The 16,480-nt window shown below is 47.7% G+C and overlaps 1 protein-coding gene across 1 annotated transcript in view; it reads right to left on the reverse strand.

Moving 5' to 3' along the window:
- LOC144179730 (sperm-specific sodium:proton exchanger-like) overlaps positions 1–16,480 on the reverse strand; it is a 61,402-nt gene that overhangs the window by 17,234 nt on the left and 27,688 nt on the right. The window contains exons 5-12 of the mRNA XM_077708173.1: positions 13,702–13,972; positions 13,145–13,288; positions 11,417–11,588; positions 9,608–9,689; positions 9,303–9,487; positions 5,483–5,577; positions 4,095–4,155; positions 2,209–2,571 (exon numbers count right to left, since the gene is read on the reverse strand). Of these exons, the coding sequence (XP_077564299.1) occupies positions 2,209–2,571; positions 4,095–4,155; positions 5,483–5,577; positions 9,303–9,487; positions 9,608–9,689; positions 11,417–11,588; positions 13,145–13,288; positions 13,702–13,972 (1,373 nt within the window). The remainder of the gene's footprint in view (positions 1–2,208; positions 2,572–4,094; positions 4,156–5,482; positions 5,578–9,302; positions 9,488–9,607; positions 9,690–11,416; positions 11,589–13,144; positions 13,289–13,701; positions 13,973–16,480) is intronic.

Consider the following 16,480-nt stretch of genomic DNA (forward strand, 5'->3'; position numbering starts at 1 on the left):
CAACCATTACTGCTCCGGGGACCCCTCTGGGGCTTGCGAAAGTGACGGGGGACCCCACGATGGAGCATATGTTGATCGGTGTCGTAATGTCAAACAATTTGTAGTTGCAGCTTACGTCGCCCACACACTTATCCGATTCCCGCCTTTTCTGCTTGACGTTAATGACGATGCGCGTCATAATGCTGAACAATTTGCTCTTGAATCTATAAGTCTGCCTTTTCTGTGTCTGTTTCTTTTCTTCTCATAGCTGGCGTGCTGCGCAAAAAGCAGATGTTAAAATATGTGCTACGCGGAGAAACTAAGCGTACACGTAATGTGGCGAAGCCACCTTTTTGCACTGCAAGAAAGTGCTAGTTAGCAAAATCGAGAAAAATATGGCGGGAGGGGGGGGGGGTGTAGCTTTGAGCGAGGCTTGGCGGACCCCTCAAATGTTCTCGCGGACCCCCTGGAGTCCGCGGACCCCCATTTGAGAACCACTGGCTTAGACGGTGAAACAGCGGGCTATCGCTCCGTTTATTTTTCGGGTCCAGGTTCGATTCCTAGCGGTGCCGGCAAGTTCTTTTATTTAGCCTGAGAGTATTCTGCTGGCGTGGACACGAAAATTGTTTTTGTTGGTAAGGTGTATTGCCTCGCGGTGAAAAGGTATACTGCTAGAGAGGAATACTGCTCCGCATTCTAAAATCGGCGTCTATCCGATTAAGCTATCATCGCATTCCGGGTGCACAGCATTAGTTTCTTTGGGTGATCCGTAGCATTGGCTTTGAACAGCCGGGTCTCCGACGAAGGGAGATAGGCCACCAGCTCTGTTTTTTCTCCAGTCTTGCACCCGAAGCTGCGCCCTTTTCTGGCAAATGCTAAGGAAGTGGTCAGAAATTCTGGGACGAATGCGAAACCAGCTCATACAAGTTTAGGAAAACATACATGCAATAATTTTATCGTGAAACGTGTACAAACAAAAAAGCTGAGAGACAATCCAATGCCAGCCGATCAAACTTGAATGTCAATGGGCACGTTGGCGCCTTACGTCCCACGCGCTTCTGTTCCGTCGGTGTGAGTTAAACATCCTGTGCCGGGTTGTATATATCACAGCTTTTGTTACTACCTGTATTGTATGCTCCTGCTTCCTTAGGAACTTTTTGTAAACTTTGATGAGGGGATACACGGTAATTCTTACCAACTAACAGTGCCAGCCAAACGTTGCTACCAATCGGTGGACCGGCGTTAGTCGTGTGCAGAGGAGGTCGAGGGAAGAGCGCATGCAATCTGCGCGTGCGGTCCAATGTAAGCATCTGTGGCGGGTATAACTGCCATCAACTGGGCAAGATGGTCATTAAGCGGGATACTTCGTACTGTGTCCCGAAAGGGTGTATGCACGGAACGTGTGACAGATGTTAGTTTGCTACGTACGCTGGGAATAGGACAATCCGAACGTGAGTCATGAGAGCGTCCGTTTGAAGTTCTACCTGGCTCTTCAATCTGAGCGTTTCCTTTATCCTCGCGTTCAGAAACCCAGCTCAGTGCACAGCAGGCTAGGTTTGAGTGATGTGCGGTGTTTATGTCTGTCCTACCGGCATGCATGTACTGGTCACGTGAGTGGTTGGCTCTTTACCATTCTCTACATCGCGCGCAGCGTAAAACCGGCAAGACAAAGATACTAAAATAAAATGATGTAGCTATCTTCGTCTACAAGGCGTCAGCACTAATTTTTTTTTAAGGGTAAACGTATGACTTTGGGGTTTGCAACAGCGATGGTCGTGGAATTGGCGACTGAATCGACGGAGGCATGATAAGCCTCAGTTACTGGTAGTTTTGTATCCGGTTGGCTCCATATACAAAGCTGAAACGCTTACTTTATGCAAACAGTTTAAGCAAACACTTTAAATAGTCTGCGCCAAGGAAAATATTGGAATTGAAATGAGGCCCATGAACGTGCTCTCGGATTTTCTGTTTCTGAAGGCCTCTTCCGCCAAAAAATAAATGCTGAAGTAAGTTCACATTTAAGCTGCGACAAACATGCCTCTCGTTTTCAATGTCATGTGAAACGCTAGGGTAGTACGCTTCCTATAATTTATTTCTCTCCTGCTCTATGACTCAAGGGAATTTTGCCATCCTGAAGCCAAATTATCAAGCCAATGAAAGCCGAAACAGTTGCATAGGTGGCTTGTCCCAGCGTGTCGGCAGAGCCCAATAACGCGACACGGTGCTGACCATTGTGGCGACCTCGAGGAAGAAGACGACCAGGTAGACGAACTGGGCGAACATGACGAGTGTGAGGTATCGAGCATCGGTGTAAGACGCGGCGCGCAGCAGGCCCGCCAGGAGCAGCACGAAGGCGAGCGTGGTGTTGGTGATGACGACCTCGTAGCACTCGTGCTCGAACAGGTCCATGAGGCGGTCGTTCAGGGCCTTCGCCACCTTCTCGGAAACGGACGCCGACTCGTCGTCCAGCTTCGTCTCCTGGTGGGGCGGTTCTCCCAAATGGTCCTTCTGCACCACCGTCACCACACGCGATCGCCTTCGCTGGGATGCACCCTTCTTTTCCCTACCGTACACGTCTGCCAAACTAGGATTCTGCACAAGCGGTCCTTGGACAACTGACGACTCGTGAGATCTTACGCACAGGATGAACGCAGAGCACCTATCTTTGTTTAGGCATCGATAGTTCTGTGGGAGCCACTGCACCCCGTTGCTACCGAACACTCCCTGCAAAGTCAGCCTCGTAAAATAATGCCAACATCAGACACGGGCCGGTGGTTATCCCCGCGGGCACGTGTATTATGTTTGACCGCGAACGTGCCGGGTTGGACAAAATGTACCAGGCAGAAAATTTTGAATCAACTGTCATCGTTGTGTGTGTCAGTGTTCCTACTTTTGTTTTGTACAATGTACTTGCGCTAATAGCCATGTTATTGAAAGACAGTTTTGTTTCGGCCGCGGCAACAACGAATTCGAACTTGGTTAAGCAGAAGTAGAAGTTGTTTCTTTGGTTAAAACTGTTGGTGATATCTTTAAATGTACACGACTCGGAGCATTCAAACACAAGCTGTTATTGGGCCTGCCAAAATATTGATTTTTTTTATGTAACTGGGAACTCGAATTGTATTTCAACACATAAAAGTGCAAATTTATGCCTCTGCTGTAGCTACCTTTACACATTACCCATCACGGCGACAAAAACAAAAATAAGAGAATTACGCATGCTATAAAGTAAATCTGCGTGCAGGTTTGAAAATGTTTCACAATATGTTCACACTAGCCCCGTTTTTCAGGCTTTGAAACTCGAAGTCAATGCACTGGTTTAACTCTCTAAGATCCTGCTTTTAATAGTTACAATAACGCAGTTCCACTCCACCTGTTTTAGCTTATAGTAGAAAAATGAGCGCCTTGCGTGAAAAAGAACGATTGAAAATATCTAGAGCGCAAAAAATGTTAGCCAGATGCTCTCCCATCAGTTTATTTTCCTCAACACCACACAATAGTACGTACAATTATTTATGCTTGCATATTCAGCATTTCTTTATGTTTGAGTACTCCATAGAATTGACGTGTTTGTTTTTATCGTTGCCTTTACATCCTTAAATTCCTGCACACTTCAGAGAAAAAATTAGATAAAAATGAACTTGGCGGCTCTGTATTCGTGCACCTTATCACACAATTAGATTACAGCAACGTATTGTATTCGTATTATTTGAAGATTTTTGTGCACCTATGTTCAGCTCCACTGTATTTTTGTTAAGGTTGGTGGAGAAGTAATGAGAGAGGATTTTAAATCGGTGCGCAAAGGAGTGCACTTGCAAACTAACCAGTTCCTATACCGTACACGTGGTCCACTCTTGTTTTGTGCGTACAATATTACCGGTTACCTGTCGGTTGTTTCTTAAATTATTTAAGTTGTAGTCGTGTCTCAGATACCTCAGCAACTAATCTGGTTCCATTAATTTTTTTCGCTTCCCCCAAGCAGTAAAATTGCGTGATATTTGTTGTTGGAAGTTCCAATATCGAAACACCGAGTTTTACGAGAAATTTTTTTACTCCCCAGTTCGACTATCTAATTCGCAGTAGTTCCCCGTGCGCCAATTTCAGCGCCAACTTACCGCCCATGTAACCCACTGAGGAATGCTGACAAGTGAGCCAATGATGTCCACGTCCAGGTATCTGCGAATGCGCAATTTTAATTGATTAGACAATCACGCAGGCGGTGTTGACTGCAACCTTCGTTGCATTTATTTTTGGCAGCAATGCAGCACTAACCAAGTTTATAGAATAACGTTTTTTTTTCGGGCGTGCACTCAGAATGGGTAGAAAAATCGGAGCCCCCCCCCCCCGATTCCCCCCCCCCCCCTCCTTCCCCTCCCCTTCCCCACACCCTGTGAAGAGGGACGTGCAGCGATGCTGACGCTGTAATGGGCTTCGCAACATTAGGGCTTAGCTATATTGGGAATTTGCTATGTTTAATTATAAGGACAGTGGCGCGTTCTCTACGTCACAAAGGACACACGCGAGTGGTGGGTAGAAAAAAACGACGTCAGTAGGGTGCCGCGTAGTTAGCCGCCAATGAGCGCGCAAAATCGCGCAGTGACAGGTGGGGAAGGGGGGGGGGGGGGGACACGCTGCGCACGGCGACAAGTATACGCGTAGATGACTGGCCCAGTTGGTATACTATTACGTATAGTCCAGCGCAAAAATATACTAGAAAAGACACAGCACGAGGACTAGTGCTTTGTGTTGTCTTTTCGAGTCCTTGTCTGTTATTGCGCTGGACTGTGTGCACCACTCATGAAAGAGGCGGCGGCGGTTGAGAGGAGTATACACTGCGCTAGTAACCACACTACCTCCGCAGACGGATCGGCTTCACTCTGCAACACCCAGTGTGCGGAAGCCAGCTTACGAAAAACAAGCTTACAACGATCCATTTAATATCGGCTTTGCCTCTAAACACAAAAGCATTGCTAAAAAGACATGCTTTCAGGGGCAACATAAGCAGTTCTGTAACAAATGGAGGCCCTGTACGCCACCCTTTTAATTTTGTGCGAACTTTTTACCATGTGCTTAAAATTGTTAGTCTACGCTCGGTGTGTCGCCGGAGATGATCTTTGGGATTTTAGCCACGGAAACCTTCACCATAACCACTCCGAACTGCTGCGCCGCTGAGTGAGTTCAGCAGGGCCGTTCCTTCATTTGCAGCAGAACACCGTACCCGCAGACACAGTTGCACTCTACGCTTCCTAAGTGGCTCTGCATCAGTCCCGTCGGCGCTTAGCAGCGCGATACTTGTATTTATATTAATGCGAAGCTAATGCCAGAGAACGCTTTGCAGGGGCGTGGAAGCAGTTTGTCAGCTTCCGGCGCCAACGCTAACGCTGGCTTTCACGCTCAACGGGCCATTTAACGCGTTCACATTGAAAAAAAAAAAAGCCCTCAAGTCTGTTCCCATGACGAAATTGTCCTGAGTCTCAAATGTGGGTCTTGCTATTCGGCTTACATTTTCTTGTCGAACGGGTACTGCAACGCCGCCAGCAAGGCCATCTTGGTCTGTCTTCGGATGACTCCTTGCCTGTGCTGCCTAGCGTAGCTCACCTGCCAGAAGAGTCGCAAATGTAGATATAGCACTTGCCGTTATACAGTCAAGCTGCTGAATATCAGGGCTGCTGATTGTCAGAGCTTCGTCTGAGCAAAAGACGTACTACATCCAAGGAGTATGCTGCGCGGCACCTCAGCGGCTAACCTAAGTTGCTAACCTTTAGGTAAACAGAGCTTCATTCAATCTTTTATGAAATGCGATGGCAGCTATATTTTACTGTTACAATGTTTTCTTGTATATGCTTTGGGGACTATATGTAAAATCGATAGCCACTTGTCTCTTGCAGACTATGATCCAACAAGTGGAATCCTTGTGCGAGCTATTGCGTGTAGCAATACGCCATGATGGACCAGCCAATCAAGGAGCGGAATTGAATATGTCGGTTTCAGCTACGACCGCGAGAGCTGACCTAATGAATTCTCTTTACCTTTCCTTCCCTATAACATCTACTGCTTGTTCAACTGCGCGAAGGGTCCTCTTTCGCATAGTTCTTGGCAACGGGTTAATTCCGCTGATGCCAGCTAGACACTGGAAATCTTTGTAGGTCCACCGTAGGTGTTATATATCACGTTATTCTGTTATCCCTTATGCACCGCGGTACATAAATTACACGTAGTTCCTTCAAATACGTTCCGTGTCGTACTTAAAAGGCGAATACGGTACACAGCGGTAGGAGCATGTGCCGACAACCTGAAATTCCAGTTACCCCGATCTAAAGCTTGCGACGACGTGACTAATTTCGTGATCGTCTTGTCGTCGATGGCAAAGCTAGCAATTTCCGGCGTAAAGTACATGAACGGAACAGCGATATAAGTAGGGAGGATGGCGATAAAATTTCGGAGGGCACAAATAATACTTATAGTGATAAGGGCAAATCTCTATCGAAGCTTCTTCCGCTTAGCTCGTCGCCAAAGCGTCAAAGGACATTTTCGCGTTCAAACGTAACCGCTTGCCCCTGAATACCAGCATTTAGAGTTCACCGTCAAAAACGTGCACCGGAAGCACACGGGAAAATGATACAGCCAAAAAAGAGAGATGAAAATCTTAACAAGCATAAATAAAATCAGACAAGACTAAAATCTAAAAAATCGCTTCATGACCATTCCGCACGGCCGTACAGGCACTTCCACTTTTAAAAAAATCACGCGGGATCATTGTCTTTTTCAAGTGTCAGCTTTAAAAACACCCGTGTACATTTGGCTCAAAAGTGTTCAGGTGTATACTAACCCTCACCAATTGTGTAAATGCTAGCGTCAAGAAGCAGTTACGATTCATATGCAACTTTTCTTACGGTGATTAGACCTCAACGAGGTGGGGATGACCAACTTGATACACTCATTACCAGGTGTCGTTTCGCATTTCTCCGCTTGCGTTCGTTGACATGATCACGTCAGCACCAACCTTTACGAATGGAGTGAATCCCTTCAAACTATTTTCCTCGACTTGAGGGTAAACACTTAAGCACAGCAGTAAGGATATTAGAATGCGCGTAACAGGACTTACGGATTCTATGCGGAGGACATTCTCCACTGCTACCGTCTGGGCATACTTTTTCTTAAGCAATGAGCGCAGCTGGTAGCGTCCGCTTATCTGCATGAAACAAACGGCTCAAAGTTGCTTTTTACTCCACACAGCACAAAGAAAAAAATCGTCCTAGACCTAAGCTTGTAGGGACGCCTTGAAAACGAGCCTCATGGGCACGTGTAAATATGCGCGTTAGTGTGGACCTAAATGCAATATGCGGCTACTACTGGATTGCACGACAGGACATTCGGAAACATAATAGATTACCCCCATGTGTATGCGATAGTTACGGCGAGGAGGGGGCTTGAAAGAACGAAATAATATTTTCGGGGCTACCTCAAACTACATTTGAATTATGGAGGCCGCCCTCTAATCTACCGTGTATAATGGCAAATAAAACATGATGTGATTTGGTTCAATTACTTGAGCCTCCACTCGAGCTGTCGGCAGGGTGGCATTATTCAAGACATCGAATGTAGTCAAAACACGAATAAAAATTCATCTTTTATAAAAAACAAGGAAGAGCTGTTTAGCCTACGTACGCAGTTTGAAATAGCAAAATATGCTAGTTGAGAGCTATAATAAACTAGGAACAAGACCGATGCTACAGTCGCGGGTATCGGGCCCCGGAGTCAGATTACTAGATTTCTTCAATGGAAATGCTTCAGAGGAAGCTGCATGCTTTCATTTTCAGGCTGGTGGGCTGTGGATCATCAAGAAGAAATTTATGACCTGGTTTAAAATATCTCGCAGCTAGTAAGAAAACCACAGAGCATTAGAAGAAGCCATTTCTAAACGTTTTCTTGTGGGAACTTAGCCACACTATGGTACATCCACAGTTTCAGCGCTGGCAACATATAGGAACAAGATGCCCTGGTATTCCCGTTCCTCTTGGAACAGTGGTGAGCGAAGGTGTGGAATAGGAACATTGAGGTTATAGCTATACTGCAAAGCATGTGCACCTGGCGTTGCAGCCCATCTAGCGATCATCACGCGGTTATTCGGCTGCCGCACAAGTTGCTCTGTTTGAGCCATAACGAACAAAAAGTGGAGTTATAATGCATCACGCACAGCCTAATTTTACCGGAGTTCCCTCTATAAAGATTCAAGGGTTGGACAATTCATATTGCGGCAGATTAACTCGCTAAACAGTTTAGATTTCATTGTCTTGTACGCATTCACGAAATAAGAAGCCCTAGGTCACCTAGGCCTTTCTTATGGTTATGCATGTGAAAGACCGAGTGTCCAATGGAACGCCTGAGATACCTTGCTTCCGCCACGAATTTTAACACGAAAGTGTTTTATTCCCGGATACACAAAGATTTCGCTAGCGTCATATCCGTCAGGGAAGTGACGCCAGTACAACGGAGCAAGCGGCCTGTAAAGGGTGCACCCCTGCACACAGGGTCTCCTTGCGGGGAAGCAACTTTTAATATTAAAGAGTACTATATTCTTAGGGTTGTTCACTTTCGGGTTTTATATTTTAACACGAAACTGTTTTATGTCGGCATACACCAAGATTTCTCTGACGTCATATCCGTCACGAAAATGACTCCAGTACACCTTTGCTGAAGCGACCCGCCAGCCGGACGTCGCTCGCCAAGCACACCCACAAGACAGCCTCCTACCCGCAAACCATGCTTACCTTCAGATTTCGCTGCACATTTCACTTTCGTGTTTTACCGATTCCTATGACAGAGAAATCAACCACAGTTTTTGTTTTTGAAAGGCTTTGTAATCCTGCCGATCGAGACATTTTGCTGGAGGTCCGCCCTAACGCTGTCGAACGGCCTCGAACTGACACGTTGCGGCGCTGCTCGTTCGTGCCGATCGTGTAATGGGAAAGTCGACGATGGGAAAGAATTTCGCTGCTTGTGTGTTAGCTCATCTGACTTAGTTCTTCCGGTCTCTTACGGTGCAGTTTAAGCTTGCACAGCGACTAGGAACGCATCGTGCTATGAAACGTTCTGCCGCGCCTTCTCTCGCTACCCCCGATTTCTGCACACGGACATTTCCCGGTTTGGATACTTCCTGGGAGCGCATGCGGGGCATGCTTACAGGGGCGAGGTAAACAGCTTCGCTCTAAAAAACGAACACAGCAGGACGTATAGCATTTCATCCTGTTCTGCATTACGGGTATGGTTGGGGGAAGGAGGATGCGAAAAGGAAGAGCGAAAAGCGAGAAGGGAGCACTGGCCTTGAATAGGAGCCTGCCTTCGAGCGGGTTGTGGATGCGCGTGTTGCGCGTCACCCAGGTCTTGTCCGCCACCAGGAAGTAAGGGTTGTTGCGGCTCACGTGCACCGACGCGTCCACCGACTCCTGCAGGTACGCCACGGCGTCCTTCATGGTGTGCCATTCCACCTCGGACACGTCCAGAATGCCTGCGCAGCAAAACGCCACTCTTGGAGCAACTGTATATGCCCAACGTATATCGGGGGGCCTGAAACGGCTGCGGCTTCAAAGCGTAGTTAGTTATTGGACTTGGTGGCCACTTAACTCACCAAGCTTTTTCAGCAGGAACGGAACGAGGGAGGCGTTTATGAACTGGGTGATGACCATGTCCGAGGTGACGTACATGAATGACTGAAAGCAAAAGAGGGACAGTTACCGGATAAGTGCTTTTTCCGCGAACACCGCTTCGCGATATTATTGGCACGAGCCCGCGGGCGCCGGCATTATTATTCGGCAGTTATTTGTCAGGCATGTTTACTGCAGCTTCACGCAATCAACTCTTGCGCAAGTTTAACAAAAAAGATACGTAGACTGATGTGTACTGAAAAACATAATGAGCACCCCGTAACGGGCCCGCTGGTCATGACCAGCTTTGCCGTGGTTGAAAATGGTGGTTTCTGAACGCGGTTAAACGAAGTTTGCCAAGCGAGAGCTCGGTGTTCGCGCGCAGTGTACGTGCACACAATTGCTCTCCACGACAAAATACAGTAGACTCTCGATAAACAGAACTTCAAGGGACCGAAAAAATTAGTCCCGTTTAACAGCAGTTAGATGTTTGAAAGGGCAAATTTATGTGCCTACACACTCTTAATACCATTTCATGGAACTCTAAGCACTAGAATGTGAATGACAGTTTTTCAGAAAGCAAGAAATCTACAAGAGGTTTAGGCACAGCATTCACAAAGATGATTTGGCAACAATGAGTCGCTGTGCACTAAAAATTGCTTCAAATATTTTTGTTTGAGTCCTTGCAACTGCATCTTCGTGGAGGCTAGAGGTCTCAACTTCGCGACTGCTTACGAGGCACCGAGTTTAGAAGACGGCAACGGGGTAATGAAGCGCGAACAGCACCACGATGGCACGAACGAGGAGGCGGGAGTTGAGCCCTGCAACCTCGGCGTTTTTGAATAGAGACCGAACGACTGAAACAAGCTGAAGCTGATTCTCATGCCAATGGGTTTCACAAAAAGTTCTATTTGTGGTTACGTTTACATGGTGACGCAGCAATTTTAGTTCCGGTTACGGAGAGTTTTTTTTTTTACGTTATCTGAATATTAAACCAACCAACTTACAGGCTACTGTTCCGTTTAAGCAGCAATTTCGTTTAAGCGATTTCCGTTTATCGAGATTCTACTGTATAGGTGGTATTCGTTGAAAAGTTTAGCAGCCAATTTCTTCGCTTGGCAACACTGGAAACGTCCGCAGACATGGCCAATGCGCCATGGACATGGCGCGGCTTGGACCAGGGTGCCCGCACGCCGAAGAATAAAAAACACCGGCGTGCGTCGTATTCTCCATTTCAACCCGATTCTCAACGGTGGTGTCAACAGAGATGTCATTAATAGCACTCGCATTGAACTCGAGGCAATTCTGTGTATTCGGTGAGCTAGAGTTTGTAACGTGCAGCACAGTCATGTGCTTAGCACGGACAAGTACCGCCATCCCGCGGAGCCGACGTGACGGCGCACTCACATGGTTGCCTGCATGCGCACCTCGCCAGTGAATACAAGCAGTAGGCGCTGTAGGCGCGAACGCGCAGTAAACATGGGTGTAGTAAGCAGCTCCTTGTATCATTTCCCGATGGCACGCGCCTCCTCTCCTTCACTCTGCCTCTCTATCCGCACTCCTCCCCTGGTAAGCAACCAGCGATTGGACGCTTTCACTGTGCAATTGCACGAGGTGCTGGCTTGACCTTGGTCTAGGTTGAAGGTCACATTGACGTGACGATGAACGAGCCGTTTTCTGGGTTTAAACTGGGACAACGGGCTGACAAATCCCGCCCCTTTCTAGCAATATTGTGCCAAAGGAAAGGGTAGCCAGCGTATGACGTGTTGCTAGGTAAGAGTGGGGAAACGCACCTTGGTGATGTTCTCGGTGTGGCTGTCCTGAAAGCTGATGTGGTACAGCGTGGCCAGGCACACGGTGTAGGTGCCCTTGAGGCCTATACCGGCGAGCACGATGGCCTGCCTGGCCGAGATGCGGTAGCCGAAGTGGCCGATCACCGGGTACAGCGCCAGCACCGCCAGGCAGCTGCGACGGTCGAGCGATTAGCTTGCTTTCAACCCGGAGGAAGGTTTCCGCGAGAGAATGTTCCGCAGAACCCCCTGAAGGCATCGTTAACCACATTGAAAAACAGCATGCAGTCTACATCGAAGTAAGACGAACACTGGGCCATGATTTGAATGGGAGAGACATCAAAAGAACGTTAAAAACAAGTATGCTGGGCCTTTTCAGCAGAAATTTCTTTTAAAATAGTGTCTTGGCCGGTATAATATCGAATAGGCATTGTTTTAGCACGAAAGTGTCTTATTCCCGGATACACGAAGATTTCGCTGACGTCGTATCTGTCACGGAAGTGACGCCAGTAAAACGAAACAAGCAGCCTGTAAAGGGTGCACCCCTGCACACACGTTCTTTTTGCGGGGAAGCAACCTTTAGTACTAAAGAATACGTTATACTTAGGCTTGTCAGTTTTAACACGAAAGTGTTAAAACTGACACCAGCCGGGTTACACCAAGATCTCACTGACGTCATATCCGTCACGGAAACGACGCCAGTACACCTTTGCCGAAGCGACCTGCCAGTAGGACGTCGCTCGCCAAGCACACCCACAAGACAGCCGCCGATCCGCAAATCATGCTCAGCTGCAGATTTCGCTGCACATTGCACTTTCGTGTTTTACTGATCCCTATCACAGAGGAATCAACCACAGTTTTTATACGAAGGAAGCCCTTCGCCATGACTTAGTGCTAACTATCCGTAACCTGGTAGCCGATTGCTATCAGCAAAGTGGGATATATCCCACTTTGTTGATGCAGCACCGAGTGAGTACCTAATGCCGGGTTAAAGGAAGGTGGAGAGGAACCCCTCACTGCTTTGTTCTCGCATTCGCTCCTGGACTGAGGAACCACTCTCGCATTATTGCGTAATAAAGTTGTCTCTCTCTCTATCTCTCTCGTCTGAAATTCCTTTCCCGCGTGTTTGATTCACGTACGGCAGTTTCTGGCAATGCAAACGCATTTGCAGCTGCTTCGAAGCTGCGAATGAAAGTGGTCAAATTTGATGTGCCGAGCATATGCTGCAGAACTCCGATATTCCGGCGTTTATGTTGTGGCGTCACGGTGCTGTGCAAGTTTCTTGGCGCTATTTTTAAAATTTCAATAGCCGGCGTTTAAAACTTCTGCAAGGCAACTTCTCCTGAGCTGTGTTTTGGATTGCTGTCAGGAAAATTTTATCGCCACGAAAAGCTTTTCTACTCCTACTAAGTTGGAAACACGATAATGTGGAGTTTGAAAACGACGTTTCATCTCTTACAGTGAATGCCGACGTTTTCGGGACATTCTCACGCGATGCCCCGGGACGGGCGGCCATCGCAGGAATTAAGTAGTTCTGGCCATGAAATACAGTATCACTTAATTCAAAATAAATTGAATAAATATCTCACGGCGGGCAAGGGTTTACAGGAACGTCCTAAATTTGCTTCGCGCCTCTCGCAGAACCTACGGAAAGATGTATCCGTAATTTTTCCCGCCAAATTTTAGTACAGAATAACGACTTTGGCAGCAAGGCCCTGAAGAAGTACGCACCGCATAGCGATCTTGGCGACAGTGTAGAGCAGGATGTCCGGCCAGTCGAGGGTGCGGAAGTAGTTGGTGAGCAAGGTGGCCGTGTACGAGGCGCAGATGAAGGTGGTCATCGCCCCGGTCATGTCGAACATCACCGACCAGTAGCTGCAACACGTGCACGGTGTACTTTTTCAATGTACCCCGTAAACGCCCGAAATACAAAGTGGCTGACTGGGCTCTGTAGGGCCCTTTGCACTTTTATACAACTAGAGAGTTCTTTTACTGTGAAGCTCCATATAGCTATCCTATGGTGGTGGTCGCTGTAACGACTGTTATGCCAAACTGCCGTAAAAGGATTTCCTCGGTTAACCAAAAAAACAATGGCCGTATTCTTAGTCTGTCGTCCACTCCATGTGTTTTCTCTACTCGGCTGAGTGGCGGACGCTGCAATGCCTCTACATGCAAAAATCGCTTTCAAGGATCTGCTCGACTGGAGGCTGGAGCAAAGGAGGAAATCGGAATACCAAGGTGGATCTCCTTCCCTACGAGCGCGGAATTCTACGAGGAGTGCATCTCACTCTTCGAGTGCGGCCTCCATTTCGGTGCAGGAGACGATCCTGTTGGAGGTGACCACCATGGTGTACGCGATGACCCCGGTGACGCCCGAGCTGTTGAACGCCTCGAGGAGGAAAAAGGTCAAGTAGGTGCCGCACACCACGCACACGATGGCGGAGTCGCTGCCGAACGGCATCATCTTCAACAGGGTCATCGTGACCGCGCCCAGCGCACAGCCCACCACGAGAGCTACGAGCTGGTTATGCACCGGGAACAGCAGCAGGTCGTAGTATTCTGCAAAGAAAAATGCGCAACGCCGGGCGGTGTGCTATAGAAAGACGGTAACAGAGACTTGTTGACATATCGATTATCACAGATGTGTGCACGGTGAGTCATGGTGGGCTATACTCCATTCACTTCATCATCAGGCTATTTATGTCCATTGTAGGACTGAGGTCCTTTCTTACGGACATCAAAACAGTTCTGTCATACGAAATTCGTGTTCAATATTCGCATCCAAATTATTTTTTCCCTTCAATCCTTCCTTCCTTGAATTCAATATTAACGTGCGCTGCATACTTGGACGAGGGACGGGGACAATGAAAAGACAAAACCAAACGATGGTGCGCAAACCATTGTTTGGTTTTGTCTTTTCACTGTCCCCGTCCCTCGTCCAAATATGCAGCGCACGTTAATATTGAATTCAAGATAATACCAAATAGCTCCTAAAAAAGCCTTTGTATCCTTCTTTCGTTTTATAACTTCTTTCGCCGATCTCGGGTAGCTAATCACGAGGGTGACCCGCCGCAGTGGCTCAGGGGCTAAGGCGTTGTACTGCTGAGCACGAGGATGCGGGTTCTAATCCCGGCCGCGTCGGCCGCTTTTCTGATGGAGGTGAAAAGCAAAAACGCCCATGTGTTCGAGATTTCAGAGCACGTTAAAGATCCCCAGGTGGTCAACATTAATCCGGAGCCAACCAATCAATACTCCCGAGGGTGTCCCAGCACAGCCCCACTAAAACATAATGGACCGGCACGTTCAAACGTATTTTTATATTCAATGGCCCAAGCAAATCTAAACACTTTTTTTTTTAGGAGCGAAGCCCCGTAGGGGTTCGGGCTGTCGGCGTCTGATGTCGTCGTAGTATCGTGTAGTCTTAGTACTAAAACACTGGGACACTCGTTTTCCAACATTTCGCGCTAACACGTAACGCGTACTAAAAGAACACATCGGAACACTCGTTTTGCAACACCTCCCGCTCGAACTTTTCATCTCCGTGGGCAAAAACTCCATCTAAAGGAACACACTGGGACACTCGTTTTCCAGCGCCTCGCGTTACTTCTTAGTACACTTCTTAGTTTGCTGCGGCGTGTGACACGAAGGCAACTTACGGCCATTCTGTCATTTAATTGCTTAAAGACGGTTCAACGCAAAAGAGGGCGCCACCGCCTCAGCAAGCGCGAGATTGCTCCTCCCACCGGTGTTTCGGTGCCCAATCAGCGCCCGCCATGTGGCGCGAGAGAGACTTACAATCTGAGAATACATTTACACACTGCATGCTTCGTCCCTTTCCAGGTTTCACGATAGGGGAGATGGCCCGGGATCGTATCAAGTATCTGATACCGAACAAAACATAAGCAACACGTTCTGAAAGCACCGTCTTTTGTTTTTAAGGGTGGTTGCTTGCAAGTCGATATAACTTTTTTAGCTCTATAGCCACTGGCACAGCAAAAGGCGCGCTTCTTTCCTCTATGAACAAGTAAAAAAAGAAGGTTCCGACGGCAGCTATACACCATTTTACATAAGCAGCCGGAAAAGGAGGAAAATACTCCCAAACCAGTTCTCTCGGCGGCTCGGCGCGGTGTGCTCCGCTGTGTAGTTCAGGAGTATTTCGCACCGTGTGCTTAGTTTTTGCGGAACTTTTAACTGTTTTAGCCAATGCTGCGATGCCGTTCAAGGCGCAAACGTCGCTTGGTCAGCACTGCGCGGTAGTGGGTTATTGAACAACCAGAGAAAGCGAGAAACTGTCGCTGACAGCACGCATGTGCACGACGCTGCCTGGAGAAAATGCAGTGCGGTTGCGGCGTCTTTTTGCTGCATCGCTTCCCAACACGCACCGAGTTGAGATATTGGCGGATGCCGCTGATAAATCGCAACGACTTCGTACCAACGACCAACTCCAGGGTTTGTTGGGTGCACTTGGACGGCAAGCAGACGGAGCAAAATCCATTTATCACACGCAAAGCTGCGACAGGGAACGGAACCCCCTGAAATGTTAGAAGCAGTTTTATCCTTTACAACACAGCATTGATTGATTAGTTGATTGATTAATTGATTCATTATGGTGTTTAACGCACCGACGCTTCATGGGTGATGAGGCGCGCCGTAGTGGAGGGCTCCGGGTTAATTTTGACCACCTGGGGATCTCTCACGAGCGCCGATACAATACAACCGTACAATAACTTCTGGTTCCTTGTAGTCAATTTAAAATACCATATATTGTTTGGTCATTACAGCCGATTGGCATTAAACAATTCCCTTTTCATCTCATGTAGCCTTTACAATCGCGGCGTTTTGTTTACTATTTTTTCAGGCCAACGCATTACACTGCCAAACGATATGAAAGGATAACTTTCTCCATCGCACACTCCTGGTCGATAGCAGGATAAGCAGGCAGCCCAATGTGGAAACGCAGCTCGAGATACGCGTGAACGCTGCATTTGGAAAAATAGCTCAACCTTCTAAGGAAAAGCTTCTAATCCTTTGCATTGTTACGGAATCTAAAGTATTACAATTACAAAA

Source organism: Haemaphysalis longicornis, unplaced genomic scaffold (assembly GCF_048455015.1).
Source record: "Haemaphysalis longicornis isolate Haplotype H1 unplaced genomic scaffold, Haemaphysalis longicornis Haplotype H1 scaffold_4, whole genome shotgun sequence".
Classification (NCBI taxonomy): Eukaryota; Metazoa; Arthropoda; class Arachnida; order Ixodida; family Ixodidae; genus Haemaphysalis; species Haemaphysalis longicornis.